The sequence below is a fragment of the Polyodon spathula genome, chromosome 24 (genome assembly GCF_017654505.1).
Source record: "Polyodon spathula isolate WHYD16114869_AA chromosome 24, ASM1765450v1, whole genome shotgun sequence".
Classification (NCBI taxonomy): domain Eukaryota; kingdom Metazoa; phylum Chordata; class Actinopteri; order Acipenseriformes; family Polyodontidae; genus Polyodon; species Polyodon spathula.
In genome coordinates, this window is record NC_054557.1 from 10,939,448 (window position 1) to 10,965,636 (window position 26,189).

Sequence of the window (26,189 nt, forward strand, 5' to 3'; positions counted from 1 at the left end):
TACTGTTTCCTTCTGGTGTTAAATAACCCTAAAGATGAAGAAATAAAGCATACTGCAGCATCGTTTCCAGTGTCCCTTATTGTATTTGTTTTATTGTAGTGCTTTTTAAAAGTGATATTGAATGATTATTGTTTTGTAATATTATGTAATATTTAGATAATTGATGTTCTATGTTATATATATATATATATTAATATATTATATATAATATAGTATAGATTAGATAATATATATATATTATATATATAGTATAATTACAAAGTAACTTATACTTACAAGACAATGAAAAACTGTCCGCCGTGCTTGTAATTTGTAAATCAGTGTTGTTACAGCCTCCTGAAATGTTTTTCCTCCATCGTCACTACATTTTTTCACAGCATGGGTGACTTTCCGAAAATGTCTATTTTCTTTGACATCAAAGAAAGCAATTCTAAAAGCGTGACACTGATTAATGCAATCTAAACACATGCGCCCCCCCCCCCCCCCCCCCCCCCCCCCCCCCCCCCCACCCCCCCGACCCCCCCCACCTCTCTCTGTCAGTGCTTTTTAGAGCAGAGGGAAAAGATGACCTGCTACCCTTGCTATACATTTAGCAAAACTACTCTTGAAACTTTTTCGATCTGAGTTTCTGTGCTTGGCGCTCCCTCTGTTGGGAAATTCGGACATTGCACTCTTTCAAAACCGCTATCATATAACCCCTAATGGTTCTATTTGGAACTACCGGTAATGTGGTTTTGTAGGGATAGGACAAAGAGATATGAGGTGCTTGTATTGGAATAGTTTGCTACAGAACCTAAAATAAGTGTTCCGAAGAAAGCCAGGTTATTGAGATGCACGGTCACGGACATGCATACGGTACGAACGGATATATATATATATAATATATATATATATATATATATATATATATATATATATATATATATATATATATAGATATATAGATTACACAATTAAGTTATACCAGTACTTTTACAAATCTGCTTTGTAAAATAAAATACACTTTTTGTTGACGAGTGTCACTTTTCCCCCACGATTTCCCATCAATAGAAATGTAAACTCATGGAAGCCTTACAATGAATAAACACCGTTAGCTGGAAAGCAGTACATTCAGCTTGGCATTTGAGAAGCGCTAAAAGCGCCATCACTATTTCGCAGAACAAATAAAACAATTGATCCGGTCATCTCTACCACAATAAAGAATGGAAATGTCGTTATATTATATTATATTATGCAACAGTACTTTCGGGTGACACACGTTTGCACCACACTTAGAAAATGTGGTAGGCCTACTTGTGTAATTATATATTGATTTAATTAATGTTATGTAAGCGAACTGAATATAAGAACAGCATTCTTATTTTCAACGACAGAACTTTATTCGGCCCACCAGTGCTAGTCTGGTTCCTAGTAAATAATACCTTTCTACTCTCTGTGTTAATCGTCTAGCGTCTCACCTGTGTTGTTTTTGTTTATCATTTACATAAAGGTTCCTCGGCTTTATCTCTTGGACCGTTTCTCTTAAATTCTTTATTTGTTTAGAAATATCGTTATACTGAGAGCATCGTGGAAAATGAGATTCCATAATTTGGTGTTTAATATTAGGGTACATTTAAATTGTAAAGTTAATTTCATTTTTAACAGTAACAGTAAACGCATATTTCCATAAACCAAATAACAATTATTTAACGCTACTGTTGGTCAACAATGGTCCAAATGCTTAAAACTGTCCTTTACAACTTATTGTAAATACTCTAATGCTGTATGTATTTTATTTTTTTATTTTTTATTTTTTTTTTTGTTTTTGTGATTGCCCTATGCAGTGTTGGTCAGACAGGGTTTTATATTAGTAAGCGCACCATCACATGCATTCTTGTTGTATACTATACTCTGAAAAAAAACTTCAGTTTTTTCCACTAGATGGCGCTGCTTCTACTTCTAAAATGCATTTTAGCTGATGTAGCCGATATACATGCCTGGCGATGTCATGGCAAATTTCAGAGTTTGCCATGACAGCGTCAACAGAGAACCGAAGAGATGCGACTCAACTCATAGTAGAAGCACCTTAGCACAGACTTATCAAACGAAAAAAAATAAATAATTGAATAACTGCAATAACCACCTAAAATGATAACACACAATGCCTTGTTTGAAATTTTCTGAAAGAAAAAAAATTGAAAGCTTTTGTCAAGTTGTAATGTTTACAAAGCCTAACTTTGCGTTCCTTACCTTTCACGTGGGATGTGCTGTGGACGGGACTGTCGCTGTCGTTGCTGCAAGGGTGCGTCTGCCAAATAAATAAATAAATAAATAAATAAATAAATGGGGCTGCTAAGGACCCACCTGTTATCAGCATATGGGACATAATATGCGCATGCGCATCAATATCATGTGTGGCTATGCCTCCAACATATTTCGTAGGTCGCATTCACATCCCCTTAGATAAGCAGTTTTCAGATTCAGTATATGTAACATTTAAGGTGTAATCTACCCCCATCGCCTGCATAATAAATATTATAATTTTGCAGTTATGATGTTCATTCACACTGTCTCACCTTTTCAACAGTCACAATTTACATGATGCTGTCTTAAAGCAACACTATTTATAGCGTTAAAAATTAGAACCACAGCCAACACCTCTCAAACGATGTGTTCTTGTATGTAGCCTTGCACGTAACTAATGTTTGCTTTGTTTGACTTTTGTTGTAAAGATAAGACATTTGCCTTGAAATGAAGTAATAATTAATCCATGAATATCGAGTTTTTTTTTTTTTTTTTTTTTTTTTTTTTTGTCAGTTCGAGTTTTATCTTATCAGGGATCATTGGGTTTTTTGTTTGTTTGTTTTTTTGTTTTTTAAATTGAAAAGTCAGTGTGGAACAAAACAAACAGCTGAATTTAAAATGATGCGAAGTAAGTTATGCTGGCAGTACTGACACTAGATCCAGGAAGGTGTTTCCCCTTTTAGGTACATCATATAATCGCTTGTCAGTTAAGTGACTAACAGAATGCCAACTAGTGTCCAAAGATAAACGCGCAGAAGGTTGAAATGCAGCGCAGCTCAGCTGAGGGACCCAGTCAGTATTCGCACTGCCTCAGTAGCGACAGGACTCAAGAGGCACATTTGATCCGCAAAGGGGGAGACATGGAAAGGCAAAACAACAAGAGTATTAAAGAGAGGTTTGCTCTGAGGAACAGCCTGGTGAAGGAAGCCCTAGCAGAATTCCTTGGGACATTTCTGCTAATTGTAAGTCCTGTAATGCTGGACATTTTATTAACTTTTTTTTTTTTTTTTTTTTAATGGATTTCTATTTTATTTATTTATTTATTTACTTGTTTGTTTGTTTGTTTCTTTCTTTCTTTGTTCCTTTGTTGGTTAATTTAAGGAATGAATATGATAGTGTCACTTCTAGGTTTAAAATGTTGTACAGGTCTAGGTATACAAAGACATGTTGTATAATCAGCTACATTAATTTGTTTGTTTACTTTCATAGCAGGAGGGCTGACAATGCAGACAGGCTTATTCTTTTAACATTTTCAACTACCTCTGAAACACAGAAGGCTTTCCATTCAGCTTAAACACATTTCATCAGATCAATTTAGGCATATCTTTCTGAAATCCTCTTACACTTATGAAAATGGATTTGAACACATTACCAATAATGCAATTAAGTTGAGTTAAATTGCATAGGTCAAACCAGAGTTGTTTGATGCCTGACATAATTTGATTATTTTGGAAGCCTAATGGGTGCAATTAAACACAATAATGTGTGTATGCAATTATATATTTAAACATATCTCCTTAAAGATTATTCATTAATCATTTACTCTGTTTTTTTGTCTAGTCCTTTATTAAAGAATTAATCAATTAAGTGGAAAATTGATATTCCACTCATTCCTGCTTTACATTTCCATGAAAAAAAAAAGTTCCATAAAATGAACAAGCAATTGTGTTTATAGAAATCAGAATCGAGTTTGTAATTTAAAGCAAAGTTATCTAAAATCAATGGAATCTTGAATGATCAAGTTTTTTTTCCAGCACACCCCTTGTATTCTATTAAAATTAATGAATTTTGCTGAACTTGTTACCTGCATGCATCAGCTATGACTGAGCTGGTGTACTGCATTTATCCAATGATCCAGCAGAGGAGAGGAGCAGGTATTTAAAGACATAACAAGTGGATTACTTACTGATCTGAGCACACATAAGACACCAGCACACCTTCCCTTTCTTTACTGGTGTAAGGATTTCACAATTTGTTTTGAGTCTATATCTTTAAATATGAAAACAAAGCTGAACGTGTGTATGTAATATACAGTACAATAGCTTTTGAGACTGCAAAGTTCTCCCTCTTACAGATTAGTTCAGCCTGTACAGATTCTGTTCCCTACCCAGTGGACTAGTTCCTCTTCATTTGTGAGATAAACACGTGCAATTTTCACTTATCCTTAACCTAATAACCTGGAAGGCTTGCTTGCCCTCTTTTTTTGGGAAAGTTGGAGCCTGTTTGAAGATTTCCACTTTTTACATGAAGCAGCATTTTACTGAATAAAAAATGGGCTCATAAACAGGTTCTAGAGCAAGCTTGATGTTCTAGTATTGATTATATTTGAAAACTGTGTGAAAGACTCACATATTACAATAGAAACAAATCAGCACAACACACCTCTTGTGTATTTCCGCGTGATCGCATGGACACTGCTTTAATAGCCCGCTGTCTCATGCTTTGAGGGCTTTAACAGCAGCTGCACTTGGGGTAAAATCGAAGGAGTAGAATGCACTAGCAGCTCCGGTCCAAAAGCTTTCTAATTAAACATGTTGGCTCTACTACAAACACCAATGTACTAATGTGCCCAATTAAAAAGACTAATTCCTATTTTTGGATTGCAGCTTTTTGGAGTTGGGTCGGTTGCCCAGGCTGTCCTAAGCAAAGGTTCAATGGGAGATCCACTCACTGTACACCTTGGCTTTACACTCGCAGTCACCATGGCTGTGTATGTGGCGGGAGGAGTTTCAGGTACTGTAACTAATGTCTGTAATCATACCTAATGCATTTACAGAGTGCCCTTTCCAAAGACATGATGTGGACAGCCTAGCTTAGTCCATTACTGTATTTTTAAAGCTGCATCGCCCTTGGTGACTAAAGGGTGATTTGTTCAAAACTGGAACAACTTCCCTTCCAAAAGATTTTGGACACTTTAGCATTGCAGAGTACCCATAGTGTTAGCATAATTCCCACAATTACCCATACTGTATTGCATTACGGTGTTTCTGTGTCTAAAATGCTGGATCATACAGCAGTTTATATTTGTAAAGTTGTATGATTCTGCAGTTGATTTTTGTCACACTCTGGCATGATTTGAATAGAACATAAGAACATAAGAAAGTTTATAAACAAGAGGAGGCCATTCGGCCCATCTTGCTCGTTTGGTTGTTAGTAGCTTATTGATCCCAGAATCTCATCAAGCAGCTTCTTAAAGGATCCCAGGGTGTCAGCTTCAACAACATTGCTGGGGAGTTGTTTCCAGACCCTCACAATTCTCTGTGTAAAAAAGTGTTTCTGTTCTGAATGCCCCTTTGTCTAATCTCCGTTTGTGACCCCTGGTCCTTGTTTATTTTTTAAGGTCGAAAAAGTCCCTTGGGTTGACATTGTCAATACCTTTTAGAATTTTTATACCTTTTAGAATTTAGTCTTATCCCTGTTTCAAATGGGCAGGAATCCTACTTGAGAAACGACATTTCAACTGACCCAGTTTCCACCACCTGTGCTCAGTCAGAACGCAATATAACAATGTCAGTGTTTTAAAGGTCAAAATATAATGTTGAAGATGAGCCAAGATAGGATGGTGTAACAGGGGGTTCAGTACTTGAGTGCTTAACCATGCATCATGAAATATGGTAAAACATAATGGGTGAGCATATTAAAAAAACAAATCAGTAGAGAAATAAAAGTATGTGAAGCATGCAGATGTACAGTAAAAATAAAAATAAAAAAAGTTAAACATTTTCTTTTTTTAGCTAAACCATTCTCCTGCAAGCCCCTTTAATTTTTCTGTAAAATCATTTCCAGACTTTATTTTCTCTTTGATGGAGTTTAACCCGTCACTACAGGTTTACTCCCTGTGCAACAATTACTGTGCAAGTGTGCTGTCAAACCCCTTGCGGCACATACAGTACTGTTAGGTGAGATCTTAATACCAGCTGCTACAGTGTTGTGAAAACAGGCTTTGCCTGATTCAGTGTGACAATACAATCTAAAAATCTACTGAAAAATGAGAAGGCACAAAAACACAAAGTTCCCATGCTAACTACAAGTAAGACAATGCATTTTAAAACTTCCACATCCCTTAAAAAACCCTCCCAAGTTTGAAAAAGTAAAAAGTAGAGGACCAGCATACCTATGTGATAGAATATGAATCCTCCTACACTATACAAATGGGAGCAGGTAAGTACTGAGTGATTGTTTTATTTAAAATAAAGACTATAATATGTATGCATGTAGTAAACAAACGGCAATCAATCAAATTTAAACTGCAGCAGAATATTTCAATAGCAAGATTAGATTAGAGATTAGATTGTGAGATTGAAATGGGCCCCTATGTCCCCTTAATATCTCAGAGCAGAGTCCTCTTTGGCCAAATTTTGAAACGAATGCACAGCACTGTTGTTGCTGTTTAAAATAATAAACTCAGCGAGGACAACTGCATGTGTTTCTGCAAGGCTGAGCCTTTCACCTACCCACACGACCACGGGAAACTTACATGTTATTAAATGACATCAGTGATAATTGTCTGAGATATCAGACTAATGAGCTTTACTGGGGCACACTTCCTGCATAGAGGTGCCTGTGTAGGAATCAGGTGTTGGGCTTTTTCCCAGCTCTGGTTTTCTGAAGTAGTTAGCGTGTGGAAAAAGCCTAATGTTATTTATTTATTTCATTTTAATTTCGGTTTGACAGACAGCAGTATCCCTTTGTAACACTTCTTAACCAGGTCACTTTTCAATTCAGAGGGCGCTTAAGCAAATCCACTCAGATTATGTTAGCCTCAATCCAGATTGACTTTTTCAGTCTGTCCCCATGGAACTATTTCTGAACAGAGTATGGATTCTTTCCCAATGTGCTTTATGACGTTGTCATGGAGTTAAAAGGACATACACCAAGGTCATATACGTGGCCATGGGTGTTAGTGGTTTACGTTAAATTGAGTCTGGAGAGTGGCTAAAACATCACTGTGAAGACAGCAATGCAATACAACAAAACCTTAAGTCGCTGCTCAGTTGATCTTATAGGAGGTTGAAACTTACTTGCTCTTACTTTATGACATTCATTTTTAGTTTCTGTTATGGAATAAATGAAAGTCTTGAACTAGAAAAGGTATCTGCCAAAATAAACTGAGTTTACAAGAACGTATTGAGTTGTAATTGATCCAAATGAATAATAAACCACAACTGCACTATACATTTCTTTGACACTGAAGATCACTTATAAATCCCAGTATAACTGAGCGTTAAACACTCACTGAAAAGAGTAACACGTTTTAATACTTTAAAAATGGCAGTTGGGTTCAAAGACTTTTGTATTCTCAGCTAGATGTACATGGCCTATTTAACTGAGGCATATACCAATCAAAGTACCAGCTGGAGCCAGGCAATGCAGATAGAAGGACATTATTTTGTTTTGAATATTCTGTTCAGTGTTTGAACTTGACCTTTGCCCTGTTCTTGACAAGTGACTGATACGGAAAATAAAACTGGTGTTCTGACTTTTGGCTGATATAGGTTATATATATATATATATATATATATATATATATATATATATATATATATATATATATATATATATATATATATATATTACACTGATATTTTTCAGTATTACTCAGAATATTTTAGTTACAACATTTTGGTTTTTGATCAATCCAGAGAAACTTTGGGGAGAGTGAGTGTACATTTTAGTCTTGTTTTGTAATTCTGGGTGATATGATTAAAAAAAACCATTTTTGTTACATTTTTTTACACGATGCATTTTGCCTCTCTGTTGCACATAGGTATGTCCTGTTTCGACATGAATGACTGTTTTACATAACGGCACAGGAGAATATGACTACTGAAACTTGATTTTGCTTGGATACTCACAGATTTTGTTAAATACATTTTAAATAAATAGCAGAACATGTCACTCTCTGAACTTGTCTGCAAATATGTCAGAGTGCTGGCAGAGTTAGGAGTTTGACGAATTGGCCACACAACTCTTTAAAAACTATGTCCACACAGCACAGCATAGCTGACACAGTTAACCTGGTACCAATGCACAGGCTTTGTTCTTCTGTCTCTGTCTAATTCACTGAAGAAACGCCAGCACCATCACCTAGCTCATTTTCCATCAAGAAAAGAAAATTATTAAGAAAAATGGTTCATTTTAAATACAAAGGCAGCCTTCTCTGCAATAAGACTTTATTATAATTATCTGGGTACACAAAAACAATAATTAGACCCAGAGTGTATCACTTTTCTTGACCTAAGACGCTTGTTATGGTATACGATTATATTGTCCACAGTGTTGTGCAAAAAAACACTGAAACGGTAACTGAGACACTTTGACCTCCAAACAAACCCTGTTTCTGCCTCACAGGTCATTGACACATCAAGGTTTTGAGAAGCCAAGTCCATTTACTTCAAAGTGGCTTTGAAGCAAGGCAAAGGTTTATTTTTAAAGATGACTTATACATAAACCACAATTAGTCTGAACCATTCAGCAGGAAAGTCATAATTATTCAGAAATATCTGTAGTCATTATGCAAATATGCTACCCTGTATGTGTGGGTATTGTGCTACATAGCTTTGTTTGCAGAATTTACATAGAATCAGACCACACATAAGTGCACTCCAGTCCTATGCATTACCTGGCATGCTTTTGCTTTCTGAATAGGACCTAATGTACTGATACATGATATGATGCTTCTTGAAGTCCATCATCATATCAAAACCTTAAGGGGGGTTGAAAGTGGCTTGCCTATTGCTGTATGAATTTTCAAATTCTGTCGTGCAAGAAATGTACATATTACATAGGCATGTGCCAAAAATTGAGCTTAGTGTTATATATTGTTCATTTCAAGGTGCTCACATAAACCCTGCTGTCTCTCTGGCGATGTGTATGCTGGGGAAGCTGAGCCTCTGCAAATGCCCAGTCTATGTCGTGTCTCAGTTCCTTGGTGCGTTTGTTGGTGCCGCAGCAGTCTATGGACTTTATTATGGTAGGTATTACAGCATCAACTATCCAGCATTAAAAAAAAAGACCAAAAAAGACCAGACTTTCATTGCACGGTCTATTTGTGTTATTGACAACATTTGCTAATGATCTGAGTACAGCTAATTAGATAAGATAGGCCTGAGACTTTCTGTGGTTTTATCTGAACTTACTCAAAACAACACAGGTAGGATTTGGTTGCTTTGTGAAACTGATATAACTTTGGAGAAAATTTCAGCCTCTAGGGAAGTCTTTGGGCATTCACCTCTATGCTGAATACTATTTTTTATTTCAAATGGTAATCCTCTTTTGTTGACACTGTGAAATGGCAGAGTTCTGTTGTATTTAAATACTGAAATAGTTCAACGATTCCTTTTTTTCTTACAGATGCCTTCCTGGATTATACAGGTGGAGTGCTGACAGTTACTGGCCCCAATGCAACAGCACACATTTTTTCATCCTACCCTGGCAAACATCTTTCAATCTTAAATGGATTTATAGATCAGGTAAGTATATTATTCTAGCCTAGATTTCTATATAGATAATTAACAATTATGTACAGTAAATGTTACATCATTTCTAGTAACTGGAAATCAGAAACTGGAAATAATATTCCTATGAAACCAAGGTATTTTATTCTTGCTGAGGAGTACAAAACTATATATTAATATATAGCAGAACATAACTGTTTATAATATACATAGAAAAATAGACATAATTAGCAGTCACTTAAGTTAGTGCTTTTAAATGGACATGGAATTAATTAGCATAAAAATTGCACACAGCTAACACTATAATCTAAACAATACCCTCCACACGGGGAATGACCAGAAAAGCAACAAAAAAAATAGCAACCAAAAAACAAGCCACAGTCTCTGATATTATCCTCTGTGTCTGATATTATTGCTTAAATAAATTAATTATATCTACACTGTTTAGCAGTTACAGACAGCCAAAGGTTAACAGCACATTGCTGTGTAACTCCAAGCATTTTATTTGCACAGCTTCTGTGGTGTTTTCAGTGTCTCTGTAAATGAGAGAGAGAGAGAGAGAGAGAGAGAGAGAGAGAGAGAGAGAGAGAGAGAGAGAGAGAGAGGCTGCCCTCTGTAAGCATAATAAACTGAAATCTCTGCAGACTAGTGTGCCTCAATCCTGAACAACCAGAGGGTAAAGTGGTTGTTTATTCAGTTGCTTTCAGGTGCAGAAAAATAAAGTTGGTCAATAGCATCCTAATTTAGCTCAAACACTTAGAGAGCCTGAATAGTCTAATGCAGGCAGTCATCAATAAAACACCTGAGGCTGTTTGATCCAAACGGATGTAGTTATACCAGCTGTGTCTGCCTTACTGACAAGTAAGGCTAATGGAACAGCACCACTACAGGCTTTGTTAGATAAAGGGGAGTGGGTTTGGTTAAGTCTGACGCACAGAGCTGCAATAAAGCAATGTACAACCAGCTACAAAGTCCCAACGTGTAGTAGTGGCAAATCTCAGACTGTCAACAGTGGGTGCTGCCTATCTGATTGTATTACGATGGCACATTGTAAAGTTCCTTCTGATAGCTTAATAAAGGCAGAGTTTTCTCTTCACTCTGATGCACAGGTTATAGGAACTGGTGCATTACTCCTCTGCATCCTCGCCATCCTGGACAACAAGAACAAGGGCGCCCCAAAAGGAATGGAGCCCTTGATGATTGGTCTCATCATCATGGTTATCGGGGTCTCCATGGGCCTGAACTGCGGCTACCCGATTAATCCAGCACGTGATTTCAGCCCAAGGCTCTTCACTGCCATAGCAGGGTGGGGCACTGAAGTGTTCAGGTACATCTAACGGCTTGATGAAACCCAAATATTGTACAGTATGTATTGCTTGGGGAGTGAATACAAAATGTCATCAGTCTGCAGCAGAGCTATTTTACTGTACCTTGAGACCTGTTGGTTCCAGAAACCATGATTAGGCACAGACACACTGGGTAACACTTGAAAATTACAAATTATAAGCTAGTTAAAAAAGAAAGTGGGAAACTGTAAAATGATTTCGAGTGATATCTAGACTTTGTTGTGGACTGTTTCTTTTCTCCCTTGGCAGCACCGGAAACCACTGGTGGTGGATTCCTGTGGCTGGGCCGCTGGTTGGAGGGATGGTCGGAGCTGTGATCTACGTGCTCTTCATCGAGCTTCACCATGGGGACCCTCAGAAGACTCCAGAAGAAGAAAACAGCATGAAGGATAAATACGAAATGATTACACTGAGCTAAACTCCCCAGACACCAAGATTAGACTCAAGGAAAATTCAACTGACAATCATAACAAACAGGTTCATCCTCATCTGAGGAGTGTCCCCTAACATTTTTTATCAATTCTTGGTATAATATTCCCTTTATCCTGCTCCCAGAGACGCTTGGGGTGAAAAGGGGTGTTCTACAGATTTACTTGCCAAAGTATTAGGTTGCAGCAGCCTGATTGGACAGATCTAGTGAGTGAGTTGGTCTGTACATTAAGAGCCCCTGGCCTATGCTCTTAGTCGCTGATCTCTCTGCATTGTTGGAGAGGAACAATGTCATCAGGGTTGAGGTCAATTCCTTTTAATTTGACATAGGCTTTATTGAGCAAACATACATACAACCTTAACAAACACATGTGCAACTTGTCAACAGCACATGGAATTACGCAGTTGCGTGTGTTTGCTCAATAAAGCCTCTGTCGCAAATGGAATTGGAATTGATTAATATAGAATTTACCCCAACTCTGAATGTCCTCATTCCCATCAGCATTGCAGGCTGAACGGCATCTGCCAACACAGTCCAGTATCACTGCCTCCCACACCAGCACTGTCCAGTCGTTGTATCCCAGCTGTTATCGCTGCAAAGTTTGCCCACCTTGGTAATAGTGACTAGCACAAGGTGTTCATTTTTTGGCAGATGCGTCAGTGTATATAGAACCTACAATGTTCTGTTTTGCAATGTATTAATTATTCCACTGCTTCTGTTGTATTTATTTGAAGAACTGTTGAAGGAACAACCCACAGTCTTTTAGACGTTAGTGATTATCAGCAGAAATTGGCTGTCCATTTCTTTTTTTGTAATTGCACTTTAAATAAAGAAAAATAGCTATGTTTTTAATAAATTAAAACTATTTTAGTGTATTATAATCTGCTTTATTAAGTAACTTAAAAAAAATACAGTGTCACACATGGTTTAAACAGTTATTGCATATTAAAGTTGAAATTATAAAATCTAAGATTGTTCCTATAAAACGTTATTAGTGTAACAATTTGAGGAAAAAACGCTATTCATTGCTAATGACTCAAAGTAGCAGTCGAGGCACGCTGGCTAGTGGCAGGTTTCAACGGGTTTGGGAAGCTGGTGCAGCTCATCCCTTGTAATCAAACTGTCAGCAGTGTGTGATTGATGCTGCACAGAAGGCTAAGACTGGCAGAATGCAGTAAACAAACACCAGGGAATTATATCTTAGTCTTGAACTGCAGCTTTATGTCGATGGTCATCGCCCAAGCTCATTGTCTGGCAACAAGCCGGCTGATGTAAAATTGATTTACAGATACAAATGGCTGGCTTTGTAATGCCGCTCCTTAATAGAAGGTACACATTTTATATATGTCTACTCTAGCTTTGTTTGTGTTTTTTTTAGTTTTTTTAAGACATGAGCACAAATGCCATTTTCTGTTACAAATAAACGTTTAATTTAAATTGTATATTAGCATACGAGATATAGATTTTTTTAAACCTATTTTAATGACTTTTTTATCATATTGTGCTGTGCGTCTTGATTTAAAAAAAAAGTTTTTCAGGTGATGTGTAAATAATATTAAGTAGAATGCATGTTTTAAAAGATACTGTGTGAATTTGGTAAAATTTGTGCACTATAATCTGAGTTGTCCATTCAAAACAAAAAGCACTTGTCTTGCTTTCTATTTGTGTACGTTACTGTCATTGTCTTATTTTACAGAAATGGTTGCTGTTAAAAGTTACTCATCGGTTTCATTCAATATTCATTTTGTGTATCTTACTGTAGTGTGTGTGTGTGTGTGTACACACACACACACACACACACACACACACACACACACTATATTTCTATTTCATTATTCCAGATATTCAGTCTATTTCTTGTTTGATCAAAACCCATGGTCCCAAAGATAAGTAGGCTGTATTTTAAAGACAATTATACAATTGTATTATATTATTTGAATAAAATGTGATGCAAAGCTACCATTGTAAACTAACATTTATCCCTCACAAGCAGATGTCATAATGTGGTGTGGACAGACAGACAGCAACAGTTTAACAGGGCAGGCGTGTATTCAGATGCCTGTAGCAATACTTAACAGAATCACCACAGGTGACAGGCATATGCTGTCTTCCAACACCATTTCGATACGTCGGCTTTTAGTTGCTACGGAGCTCGTTTGTTACTATGGGAACAGTTTCGCAAATACCACAAGCCTAACTGCATTTTGATTGTGGAATCGAGCACACTTGGTTGGTTAGGTTTTTTATTTTTTAATTTCTCAAAAGTTTGAAAATATTGGCGCATAAGGTAAGTATGCAATATTTATATATTTTTAACGTTTTTCACCTGTTCCCCTCTCGTCAAATACATTTTCTTCATGATATAAACTAATCGTTGTCAACTACAGGTAGGCCTAATGAAAATAACATATTCCGGAATGTGTTTTTATTTGTTGATGTAGCTATTTATCTATTTATTTATTTGTTTATACTTTGTATTACACACAAGAACGTTTCAATCGTCGTTTAAAATACATTTGCAAATTAAGTTCAATTTGTGTGCCCATCAAATAAGAAATAATAGCTAAGAAAACATTATTTAATAGCTTTCATATCATAACCCTATTATACATGTTGTTACGTATAAACACACTTTTCAAAAACATTTGTTAGTAGCCTATTTGTCAATATACACTTTTTTTTTTTTTTTTTTTTTTTTGTTTCGATATAACACTAAAAAGAGCAGAATATATAACATCCTGGTGCGGTTTTAAAAAGTTTATTCCTCGCTCCCCTATTAGATTTACATTACCATTTGGATGAAGCCGGAGACATAGTATCATCTTTATGTTTCCGTGGCATTTACGTTTTTTTTTTTTTTTTTTTTTTTTTAATTTATCCTATTAGGATGTCAAAGAATCAGTGGGGGACTATTACACCTGCCCCTTTCCCACTGGGCTACCAAACAATGAACAGCTATGAAATACAACAGGTTACAGAACGATTGCACAAAAATGACAAGTGCAAGCAATGCATTCCAGCAGTCCCCAGTGGCAACAATGCGCACTGCAGGAAACTGAAGCATGAAGAATTGGAACAGCTGACTCGACGACTTACAAAAAACTCAGCGGCGAAAGCCGCAGACCAGAAGAGAATCCCGCAAGGGAAAATGAAGGAAATTGGAATTATAAACTCGTTTGCTTGGAAAGGTTGGAACTGAAGAACTGAACTAGGAACTATCAGGTTGACATGTCATGACTTGTGAGGAGCACAGTCCAAGCTTTTGTTAAACTGCACAGGTTATTATTTTATCATCAAGTAAAATTGATTTGCTGATCCCTGTGCTTTGAAACGCATGTAAAGGTGTCTAAGACATCATGTTAGTATTTAAGGTTATGTTTGGTTTGTTTTTCTTAGGACCCATCATGTTAATTAGCATGCATTTTTAAAATTGACTGTATAATATTAAAAGACCAATATGCATGAGTACTGTGTTTGAGTTTTGTATTTCTTAGAAAGGTCTATGGCTTTGATGGGAGCAGTCTGCAATAGGGCATGTTGAAAAGGATGGATGCATTTACCTTGGTGAACACATAACTCCACCCTTATAAAAGTGTCCCTTTTCCCATGGTTATATTATACTATGCATTTACCATAGCGTTCCATGTTTAGTAATATGCTTCGTCATACCTCGCAATAATATACAATGCTTGCCCATGCTTTATTACACTTTGCTATGCTTTTACTGTATGGCAAATGTTTATAAAGGCAGTGGAAAAGTTTTTCTAAACCCACTCTTTGTGTTGAATCCTAAAGTAATGCTGCATGGTTTATTACATGGTCTTTATTAACCATTCTGACATGTTTATAAGTTTGAGCTCACAGTCCCATGTTAAAATGTAGTTATGTACAGTTGTTTCTTTTCACATGTAATCAGTACCTGTATACCATACAATTGAACCTGGCTGTGGCGCATCATTGTTAAAGGAATCTTCAGGGAAATCTTTCAGCAGCTATAGCGCTATAGAAATAAACCCAGAATGCCGGAATTTTCAGGGTGCAGAAGTGGCTTATGATCCTACATGTAACACTTTTGAGGGTGAGCACTTTTTTCCGCCAATATAGATATATATTGTTTATAATGCTAAAAACAGATCCAATTCCATCCCTCCTTTATCCTTTATCCTATGGCTGACCGCATTGAAAGTTAAACTGGATTAAGTACAGTTGACATTAGCTATGCGCATTGGGTGTACAGTACAGTAACTGGACTGCACACACCTCATTCATTCATGGGCATGTTGTGTCTTGTTTTCCTATTAGATTGTGAAACACAAACAAAGGTATCTAAGAGTGCTGCCATAATCATTTCCTAGACTGAAGGAGAAGACCTGTGTGGTATACAGGGAAGGAAGAAATTACATTTTTTAAACTTTCAAATTCTAGATGAGCTTATTTTTCTCTCCAGCAATACAATAATCTTACAGGTAAGTCAAAATTCTGCAGTTGCGTAAAAAACTTTCAATGTTTTGCTTACAAGAAAAACTTTTTGACTAGCCATTAATAAACTGGCCTTGGATCACGTTCAAAATTGCATTGTAGGCTTTACTAATTACTGTGTAATTGTTTTTGTAATTTACTTGCTTTTAAGATTACTATCTCTGAACTATACATTTCATTTGGTTTATTGAAACCAAAGATGCATACACATGTATATGTTTTTTTTTTTTTAATACTACAAACTTTTTTTTTACTTTAATCTCTTACAGACAGAACTACAGCAAGCTCGCTAATTTTGCCACTTGTAATCTTTTGTTACAATACAATAAAGTGTTTTCAACTCGGAATGATTGGCTTGGTAACAATAAATACGTTTGTGTTTTATAGTTATTAACTATACAATTGTTAGTTCTACTTGTCTTAAATCGTTCAAATTGCAATAATGCCGATTATAATGATCTGTTATTTAACACTTAATATACAGTAGCTCACAAAACAAATCAAGCACATTATTGTCATTTGACAACTTTGCAGGCCGTGTCAATATGGTGCCAATAGCAGGCCTGACATTGACTGTACTGCTCATCACATTGGACAGTCCCTCCCGGGCAGGCTAGAGGCATGCTCACACCACGTTGTTAGGAAGATGTTACTGTAGAGAATCTATGTCTTCATGTGTTGTTTTTTAAACTTCTGTAAATCTTGGGAGTGTTTAAAGTCACTTGCATTGTCACTGCCTGTGCTGTACCTGCTATATGGCAAACTCATCACTATTTCTTTGAGATAAAACAAATCATAATATAAAGTATTACATCAACAGGAAAGCAATAACTAAAACCCTAGCTAATGTCACAAGATAACAGTGCATTCTTAAACTGGATTGTATTTTTTCAGTTTCTTCTGCTGCTTTCATAAACCACTTCCAAAGTGACCATGAACAGTTCGGGTGAAACTGAAGCCGCAGCCATCCTGGCCCAAATTAAGAAACTTATCAAGTCTGGCAGCCAGGTTTTAGTAGATGACCATCATGAAAGAGCATTGTCCATCTTCAAGAAAGCCTACCTGCTTTCTTTAAAGCTTCCTGAAGGCCAGGCCCAAAAGGCTTGTCTGTTTAACCTGGGTGCTGCCTACATTGCCGTGGGCAAAGCCAAGAAGGGCCTGAAGTGCCTGATGAAGTGCAAGCTGAAGGAGCCCGAGGGGAGGGATGCAGACATGTACTTCAACATCGCCATCGCCTACGAAGAAATGAAGGAGTACTCCAAGGCCGTCAGGTTCTACGAGAAGGCTGTGAATGACTATGGAGCTCACCAGGCTGACAACACCGCGGATGCCCTGATAAAGCTGGCTTACTGTTCCGTGAATCTGGAGGACCCTGCATCGGCTGCACACTCCTTCAGGCTGGCCGGGCAGTCTTACCAACAGGCTGGGAGGTGGGACTACGCAGCTATGGCACTGAGGGAATGTGCCAGCTACATGATCCAGAGCCAGAGGTTCTCTAAAGCAGAAGTGCAGCAGGTTCTCAAGGAGTGTCATCAGATATGCAAAGGAATAACACATTCAAGCCTAAAAGGTATCTCTTCTCCCACCATTGAGTCCTTTTTGGAATTCCTATAGGACAATGGAAAGTCATGGGAGTTAAATTTTATTTCCATCCAGTGTGAGTTTAAGAATGTCACAGTATTTTTCATCTAGCTTTATTTAAGTATGTATTTATATATGGATTTCTACATAAAATAAGATTTTGTATTTTTTAAATACGTTTTCTTGTGCTTCAATAACACTCTCTTACCTTAGAGAGTTGCAAATGCTCCTTAGCATCCAGTTTTGTGAATAACATAGTGCAAAAGCAATCTAGAGTCATGGCTGTCAACTTAACACTTCAGGGTGAGTTTGTTGAGAAATTCAATTTCAATTCCCACTGTTTAATTCACTTTCAAGACTCTGATTGCTTGAGATGACATTTACACTGATGGCTTCAAGTGGCTTGCATCTCAATACAGCTATACAATGGAAGATCCTGTACCTTTGGTGTACTTGTTGGGGTGGTGTTTCCTTTTTTTTCCCCTGATTCACTGACATAGATTGGTGTTGACACGACAGCTTTGATGAGTGCCTCCTGTCACTTACCATTTTGTTTTCCAGGAAAGCTGCTCAATGACATCGGCCTACATTATGTAGAGCTGAAGAGTTTTAGCCAGGCAGAAGGGTGTTTCACTGAAGCCTTGGGCAGCTGCTCTGGAATGAGTTTCAGCATCAGGAAGAGGGCTGTGCTGCTTCAGAACACAGGGGCGATCCACAATGCAATGAACCAGTACGAGATGTCACTCAAATATCACGCTGAGGCAGCCGACATGTACGGTAAGATGCAGGGTTCTGGAAAATCTTTGAGGTCATGGTGTTGGAAAAAGTTTTACATGTAGGTTTTCTTGTCTTGACTGCTCAGATGTGCTACTCAACTGACCAGCATTATAGTTAATTCTGTCATTTGTAATACAGTATACAACTCCCCATTGACAGGGACATTTTTTAATATGCAAGGAGAACCCTGCCCCAAAAGTACAATGTTGGTGCTCTGTAGTCTCTGCATCTAAAAGTCAAGTTTGCAGGTTTGATTAAGGTAGTGTTTGCCCTCTAGTGGTAACCACGGATAAAATATCCCATTTATTATGTTATTGTGGCAGCATACAAGATGGCAATTGTTTTGCATTAAAAATCCCAAATGTTACCGTATGCACTGCAGTGCTTCAGATTAATTTTTTTACACTTCTTTTATCACTTCTGGCATGCTTCCAAAATCCACCCAGTGACAAGGTATTATCCATTCTTTTAAGTAACCATGGTTGTGTTGTGCATTGAATTTGGATGTCTGTGTACATGTGTGTGTGTCTGTAGGTGCCCTAGAGGAAAGGAAGGCTCAGGGTGAAAGTCTGTGCAATCTGGCCTATGCATACAGCCAGATGAAGAATTATAAAACAGCAGCGTTCTATTACCAAGAGGCCCTGCAAGCTTTCAAGGAAGTAGGTAAGCATCTGTCTAAACAAAACCACGGTCTTAGGTTTTGATTTTTCAGGTAGCTAATCTGTATTCTATTGGGGCATCAAATGGGGACAAACTGTAAACTGGGATTTGAAGGTGGTATTTCTTGATTATTGTTTGAATTAAGTTACATTAATAACAATTAGAAACAATTTCACAGACAAACCATAAAGGTGAATGATACAAATATGTGTGTTTTTTTTTTTTTTTTTTTTATGTACTGTATCTTTAAATTATAGTAACTTTATTTGAATTATTATTGGATGTCCTGTTTTAAAAACTTCCACAAACAAAAATATGAAAGGAACAAAGGATCTGGTGTGTTTTATACTGTACCATTATCTATTTAGTACAGCTGAATACTGTACCTATATAAATCATTATTAGTAAGGCACAATTCTATTGTGGAGGTTGCTATAATAAAATTGATTGATTACAAAGATAATTACCCAAAAGATTTTCAGGAGCTGGTTGCAATTGTATTTCTTAAATATACACCAATTGGAAGTAGTTTATTTAATCTGATGCTTCCATGTCACTGTGGAGATTTAATGAATGTTTAAAGTCAGCATGATTCAATTATGAATGTGTAAATACAGTAGTACACTGAGCTGCGTGCATTGAAGTGTTGAATGCACCTGTTCATTCCCCACTGTGAATAGTATATAGTACAGGAATGCAGTGTGCAATTACTAGAACTATACAACTGCAATTGGAATTGAGGAGAAAGGAGAGTTTTTCCTGTGAAGTATAACTGTCAGAATTGATATGGAATTAATTGCATATCAATTCTGATGGTATTTGGGTACAAGGGGAGTGTGAATTCTCATTTAAAAATTCTAGGTTGCTTTGAAGGACACTGTGAAATTAATCTTGTTGGCAAACAGTGAGGCCCCCCGTGTCAAATCAATTACCAGCACCACAAATCCAAGAATAAGCTGGTTTGAGTTCATGCCAGAACATTACACTGAATTGCATTAAATGTAAAGGGGCTTTCTGGAATCGCCATTCACCCTGCGGAACTTGAAGGACTTTCAATTTAATTACAGCTATAGATTATGTAAAATAATAATAATAATAATAATAATAATAATAATAATAATATTTAGAGTATATTGTTAGTGTCTGAGCTGGGGCTCAAAAACAGGATCTGTTTGCTCCTAGTCAAGATCTTACTACTAGGCTTTATTATTACAACTATACACCCATTGGATGTTCATTGTACTGTACATCATATTTACAAAAACAAAACAATCACACTTTGTTTGATTTGTGAAGATGTCAGTGCATCTTTTGTGTGTTCATATATGTGTTTAATGGCTTTCCATAAACAAGTTGATGGTGTATTTCTTGCACACTTTTTGCTTTCTCATGAAAATACACTTTCAACTTGATTAGAGGTATCCACCAAACACTTCCAAACATATTACAAGTCAGTACATCTAAATAAAAACAGACAAAAAGCTGATATTAACATGCTTAATCTGTCTTTATAGAGCCTTTTATGGTTTAGTTGCTAATAGATGTGTGACTTATAATGTTGTGTACAAATGTCACCTCTTGCATTGAACACTATGATAGCTAATGTTGTTTTTATTTTATTTTTTTGTGTATCTGAACAATTACTAAGTCTGATGTCATTTCTTGTGATTTAAATTGTGTGTAGTGTGGCTCATATTGTATAATATTAATAGATGTAATTTAGCACAATTTAAGGACCTTTGCAGTTCTGTTGTCCAAACTGCACAAGATTGCATCTGTTATACACAAAGACGCACTCCCAGAGAAAGCAACATATTGACTTCAAGTACAAGGTCCACTACCAGCCAGACAGGGCAAAAACAGTGTGAATTGCTGTTGAATCCATTCTTGCTTTGTATCCTAATCTCCTAATTGGCGTTTGTGCTGATTACTCTCTAGGTGATCTGCATGGGCAGTGGCAGATGTGTGAAGGATTAGGAGCTACTCATTTCTGCCTTGGCAACATGGACCAAGCCGTATCTTATTACAAACAAGCACTGGCTGTGTTTGGACAGTCAAAGGTACTCTGTGTTTGCTGTATCTGTTTGCACAGTGCGTTGATGATGAAAGGCTGTGTTAAGTCTTTGCAAGTGGCACTCCTTATCTCTTTACAATGAAAGATTGCCTCACTCTGGTAGGCAAACATTTACATTTTCAGCTTCTTTTTAACGTCATTGAAAAAGGAGCTTGCCATAATGTTTGATTAAGAAGATTCTTTAGTTCTACCCAGATTGCATGATTCAGTGTTGGTGGTACATTATTTCTGTATAATAATTTTGTTCTGGATAATGCCACTTTCAACCAAGTGATATTCCTATGTAATATTTAGTAGACCCTAATATTGATGTGATCCAGCCAACTTAAATGTCTGTATGAGTTTGTATCAGGGGACTTGTATCAGATAGTTCAAAATCACATTCTGATTAGCTGTGCTCTTGTATTATCCTTATTTAACTGTATATTTTAAAATATGTACTATAGGGCTTTGTGGAAGATATGAGATGCCTTTCACCCCCTCAAAGTCAGAGCAGCCAGGTGGAATGGATATAATCTTGTATCACACAGCACCCTGTATGATATACCAGGGACTGAAACAACACTCCCATTGCATAGCGTTTTGATCATAGCAGTTTGATCCAAATTTGGCCCTGGGGACCCCCTGTGCCTGCTGGTTTTCATTCCAACAGAACTCTTAATTACTTAACTAGACCCTTAATTGAACGGATAATTTGCTTAATTAGACTGTTTTACTTGTTTTCAGCTCTTGAACAGTTGCAGATTTCAAGCTAGCTGTAACATTTGATAAGTAACTTTAACTGCAACTGTTCAAGAGCTGAAAACAAGTAAAAATGTCAAATTAAGCAAATTATTAGTTAAATTAAGGGTCTAGTTAAGTAATTAAGAGTTCGGTTGGAATGATAACCAGCAGCCACAGGGGGTCCCCAGGACCGAGTCTGAGAAGCCCTGACCTACACACTGTGGCTAATCAAGCTCGTAGTAAAGCCTGGAATGGGTGACAATGCTATGCAATAGGAGTCTTATTTCCATTCCTGTGTTCTCTATGTCACTTTTCTGGTACTTGTAAAAGTCAGTCTGTGTATAGCCTGGGCTGCTGTGCAAGAACTCAGGTTGCCCCAAACCTGTGTCAGAATAACCTTTTAGGAGTTGGTGTAAGTGCTCAAACTACAGAATTACGAACCATTTATTGGCTAGGTTTCCCTCTGGAGTTTGTTTCTGCCTATTACTTCTCTGCTGGAGTCTTACCTTATAATTTGATTTCCTTATTAAAGTATGTTTAGTTGGCATGGCAACAGTGGGGAACCGATGGTTCTACAGTGAAGGGTTTTATTAAAGCAAGGGGTTGTCAACTTGTTTTTAATTGCCATGAAAGTGTCTGCAGATGTAATTAAAGGGTGAGTGTCTGCATATATGTCGGTTTAATTTAATTGTGTTAAAAGGCATGATACAAGCTTGGAAAGAAACAATGTAATAATAACATGTGAATTACCATCACAAAGCATTTTACAGAGGTACGCTGTGAACTGTGCATTATATGCAGAGTCACTTACAATAGGACATTGATTCATCTGCAAGGTGGAGCACAAGGAGGTTAAGTGACTCGCTCAGGGACACACAGTGAGTCAGTCAGTGGCAGAGGTGGGATTTGAACCAGTGACCTTCTGGGTACAAGCCCTGGACTTTAACCAGTGGACATTTTATCATGCTATCTATGACCAATATACACAATTCTCCAACAAGTAATGGTACATGAATAATTATAACAGAAATGTCATACAGTGCAGATGGATCTGTCTGCATATTTTTTTCTGACAGGTATTATCAATGAACACATTGTAACTGGTACTATATTAGATTATAGAAAGCGTTCCAATGACATTTCACCTACAGATTATTTTATTTGGCACTGACACCCTTATGTTTCACTTAGAACAGCATCATGTCATAAATCGTAACAATAGTCAAATTGAATAGGTCAGATGTAAGCCTGTAGTATTCAAATGTAGTATCCCAATTGAACAGCTTGAATATGAACACGTCTTTGTTCGGTTGTTGTTTTAGGAGAAATCCGAGGCTCCCAGGGAGAGGATCTTGGGTAAATTGACAGATACCATTAAGTACAATGTGGCCCTGAAGCGATCCCACCCACACAACCAGAGCTTCCCTCTCCCCAATGAGATGGTATGGCCAGGGAGCTCTTTAGCACAGAGCCTTACTCTCTATAAACCGTAACAAGGATAACATTTTCCTAATATATAATTACTTGCCTTTTAAATATCCTAGCATTCAAGTTCTAGATGGTTCTGTATTGCTTACATTGTTATTTGCCATGCTTACTTACCATTCCAGCAAAAAATCATACTGTATATAAACATAAATATAATAAACATAAATATAATATACCAGGTTGTACACACACATGCAGTGCTTTATTTGTTAGTGTTGAGTTACTTTTAAATAAATAATAATGACAATCTTTTTGATAAATCTGGATGTCAGTGTAAACATACCAATATGATAATGCTTAAGGCAGAATTTAAACTTTTAGCTAACATTTCTCCAGTGCTAGCATGTTCATTCAAACCTATTTAAAGAGTAAGTAGCAGGGTTCCAAAAAATCTAGCGTTCCACGTCCCCAAGTGTTCCTACAAATGTTTAAATAGGGTACCTGTCATTTTTATTTTCATTGTTAACATCCTGACGTTTTACACTTTTTTTGTTTCAAAGCTCTTTTCAAAATGCAATAACAATCCATGATGTGGTATGGACAAGAAAAGCCAGAGCACTTCTTATTATGTTTTTTAATGCTTTCTGCAGTGATTTAGAGGACAGATCTCAAACCTCAGTGCACTAGAGCAGCCATTTAGAAAAGAGCTTTGAAACAGACTTTAATGTGTAAGATTAGAAAGTTGTCAGGATGTTAATAATGAAAGGAAGAATGGCAGGTATGTTATTTAAACAGTTGTAGCAACACGTGGGGATGTGGAACACTATATTTTTTGGAAACCTGCCATTATAATTTAGAAAGGCCTCTCCAATATTTAAACATTTAATGTAGACTTTTATTTATTTTCCAATCTATGTCCAAATATATTCCATAGTCTGTAAGTTTATCAAACATAGTAGAATATATAAATGTTTTACAGTGCAGAAAACAATGGAAAAATCCTGCCAATATAAAATGCAGAAATCTGTTTACTCATTTATTTGTTACCATGTGATCTACAGTACTAGGTGATCCAGCTGCTTTAACAGGCAGAGATACAAGGATTCCCAGCTATCTTTTTTTTTTCTTTTTATTAGCCTCTAACCCCAAGACTTGCAAAAGAAAACAGAAACCCTTCATTCAGTGATTCGAATGAATCTGGTAAGCGAACGTAAAAGAAAACTGGACAGATGGAGATTATAAAGTGTATCAAAATCATGGTCATTAATAACCAGGGAATGCATCACTATTTGTAAAAAAAGAAAAGAAAAGAAAAGAAATCTGGTGAACAGCTTTAAAGGTAATATGTTTCTCATGTTTTTTGGTTTTTTTTTTTTTTACCTCTGTGTCTTTAGCCTGTGTCTCTGGTTCCTAGTTTCTAAGCAGGTATTCCCAGCAGCCATTGCAAACAACAAATAATCGCTGTGTCTCCTATAATTCAAGTGATACATTCCAGATTCCAAGAACTTTGGCTAAATGCCAAACCTTACTTGAATTTATACTGATTTATACCTAAACTTCTACCAAACTGTTTGTCATTTAGTGAAGGCGAGGACTCTCCAGCCTCAGCTAGGAAACACAGACAATGTGATATAAACGGAAAGCAAGAGCAATCAAAGGAAAATGTAGGTGAGGAACCAAGAAGAGTTTCCAAATGACTCATTCTCAAATGAAGCAGGGATGACTATAACACAGTCAAAGACAACCGTCAGTTTAAAGTGCGTTTCACCTCATGGATGGATGGTGTGTTAAAATGTTATAACCAATGAGACTTTGCTTATTACAACGGGGAAGCTGCCACACCCCAAGCATAGCGTTCTGATCAATGTGAACTCTTTAAAATTAGAATAATCATGTCAAGTTAAAGAGCTAAAAAGGTTTCAGGTGTTGCTGACAGCAGTAGCGCTCGAGACCCCTGCTCTGAAATAGACCCAAGGTGTGTCAGAATATAAACGTGGGTTGGGGATATTGAGATGACACAGCTGAAACTATGTGGCAAAGTTTTCTTTCAGCTATGTCATTCATAGCAGAGAATACTATGTCTGAGGTAGCACTTTACATTGTGTCTCTAATTACTCTGTATTTACATAGTAGTTACTTAGTAAATACATGTGCATTGTGACTATCCATAATTACATTGTAAATACATGGTAATTAGAGACACAATGGAAATTATTACCATATCTGAATTGGTCTGATGCAGTAAATAAATGAATGCTGCTGTCATTCCAGTAAAAAAAAAAAAAAAAAAAAAAAAAAACAGAACCCTGATAATTTCTGTGAGCTGCATATACCTTGTGTTTTCATAAGTAAAATTAATGGTGAGCTTTTCTTTTGTTTTCAGAAGCACACCGACGATCGACTCCAGCGATCCATTAGACAAGCGACAGAGGAAAAAGTCGGATGAATGAATCCTGTTTTAAATACCGTTATACAGAGCTGTAACAATTACTATATAAACACAATTATTGGTCTCCAATTCAGATTTTATTCGGGAGCTCCCCTAAATCCCTTGTTTAGAAAGATACATGGTATTAATGCTTGTGACACCATCTGCTGTGTGGGGTATGTATTCACTGCTGAGTGACAGGCAGGAGAGCGAGACGAGGTTGAAGTCGATAGGCCCTGCAGGCGAACATGATTTATTTACATATTAACACACTAAACAGCTCACGTGACACTACCAGCAATGATAGCGCACAGAGCACATACAACACCGTGTATGAAGACTTTAGTAGGATCTATAATCTCTGAACTAATCTTCTCTGTTCAATAATTAACTAACATTGCTGAAGAGGTTGATCATGGTGGATAAACAGTTAGGGCAGATAAGCGACAGGCCAGCACGAGATGGATTAGTGTATGTTCATTTATTTTTTGTTATTAACATGCCCCAATAGTTGTATTCAATA

At 36.9% G+C, this 26,189-nt stretch overlaps 2 protein-coding genes and 1 long non-coding RNA gene across 5 annotated transcripts; all 3 read left to right on the plus strand.

Moving 5' to 3' along the window:
- Positions 1-2,882: 2,882 nt before the first annotated feature.
- Positions 2,883-12,368, plus strand: LOC121299313 (aquaporin-9-like). Of its 2 annotated transcripts, XM_041226996.1 has the most exons (6): positions 2,890-3,245; positions 4,890-5,016; positions 9,119-9,256; positions 9,637-9,755; positions 10,850-11,067; positions 11,336-12,368. In XM_041226996.1, exons 1-6 carry the CDS (start codon positions 3,048-3,050, stop codon positions 11,502-11,504), a joined length of 969 nt encoding a protein of 322 aa, XP_041082930.1. In that variant the 5' UTR covers positions 2,890-3,047; the 3' UTR covers positions 11,505-12,368. The 2 variants fall into 2 exon arrangements, with proteins under 2 accessions (XP_041082931.1, XP_041082930.1); XM_041226997.1 differs by lacking the exon at positions 9,119-9,256 and having other exon boundaries at positions 2,883-3,245.
- Positions 12,369-12,921: 553 nt separating this feature from the next.
- Positions 12,922-14,981, plus strand: LOC121299314. Its single transcript, XR_005947382.1, has 2 exons — positions 12,922-13,803; positions 14,403-14,981. It is a non-coding gene; the product is annotated as an uncharacterized LOC121299314 (long non-coding RNA).
- Positions 14,982-15,827: 846 nt separating this feature from the next.
- On the plus strand, positions 15,828-25,732 carry LOC121299318 (tetratricopeptide repeat protein 24-like). Of its 2 annotated transcripts, XM_041227001.1 has the most exons (9): positions 15,828-15,982; positions 16,890-17,565; positions 18,138-18,353; positions 18,888-19,016; positions 20,952-21,073; positions 23,133-23,252; positions 24,375-24,438; positions 24,821-24,906; positions 25,622-25,706. In XM_041227001.1, the coding sequence occupies exons 2-8, from the start codon at positions 16,929-16,931 to the stop codon at positions 24,871-24,873; spliced, it is 1,341 nt and encodes a 446-aa protein (XP_041082935.1). In that variant the 5' UTR covers positions 15,828-15,982; positions 16,890-16,928; the 3' UTR covers positions 24,874-24,906; positions 25,622-25,706. The 2 variants fall into 2 exon arrangements, with proteins under 2 accessions (XP_041082935.1, XP_041082936.1); XM_041227002.1 differs by lacking the exon at positions 24,821-24,906 and having other exon boundaries at positions 25,622-25,732.
- The last annotated feature ends 457 nt before the right edge of the window (positions 25,733-26,189 follow it).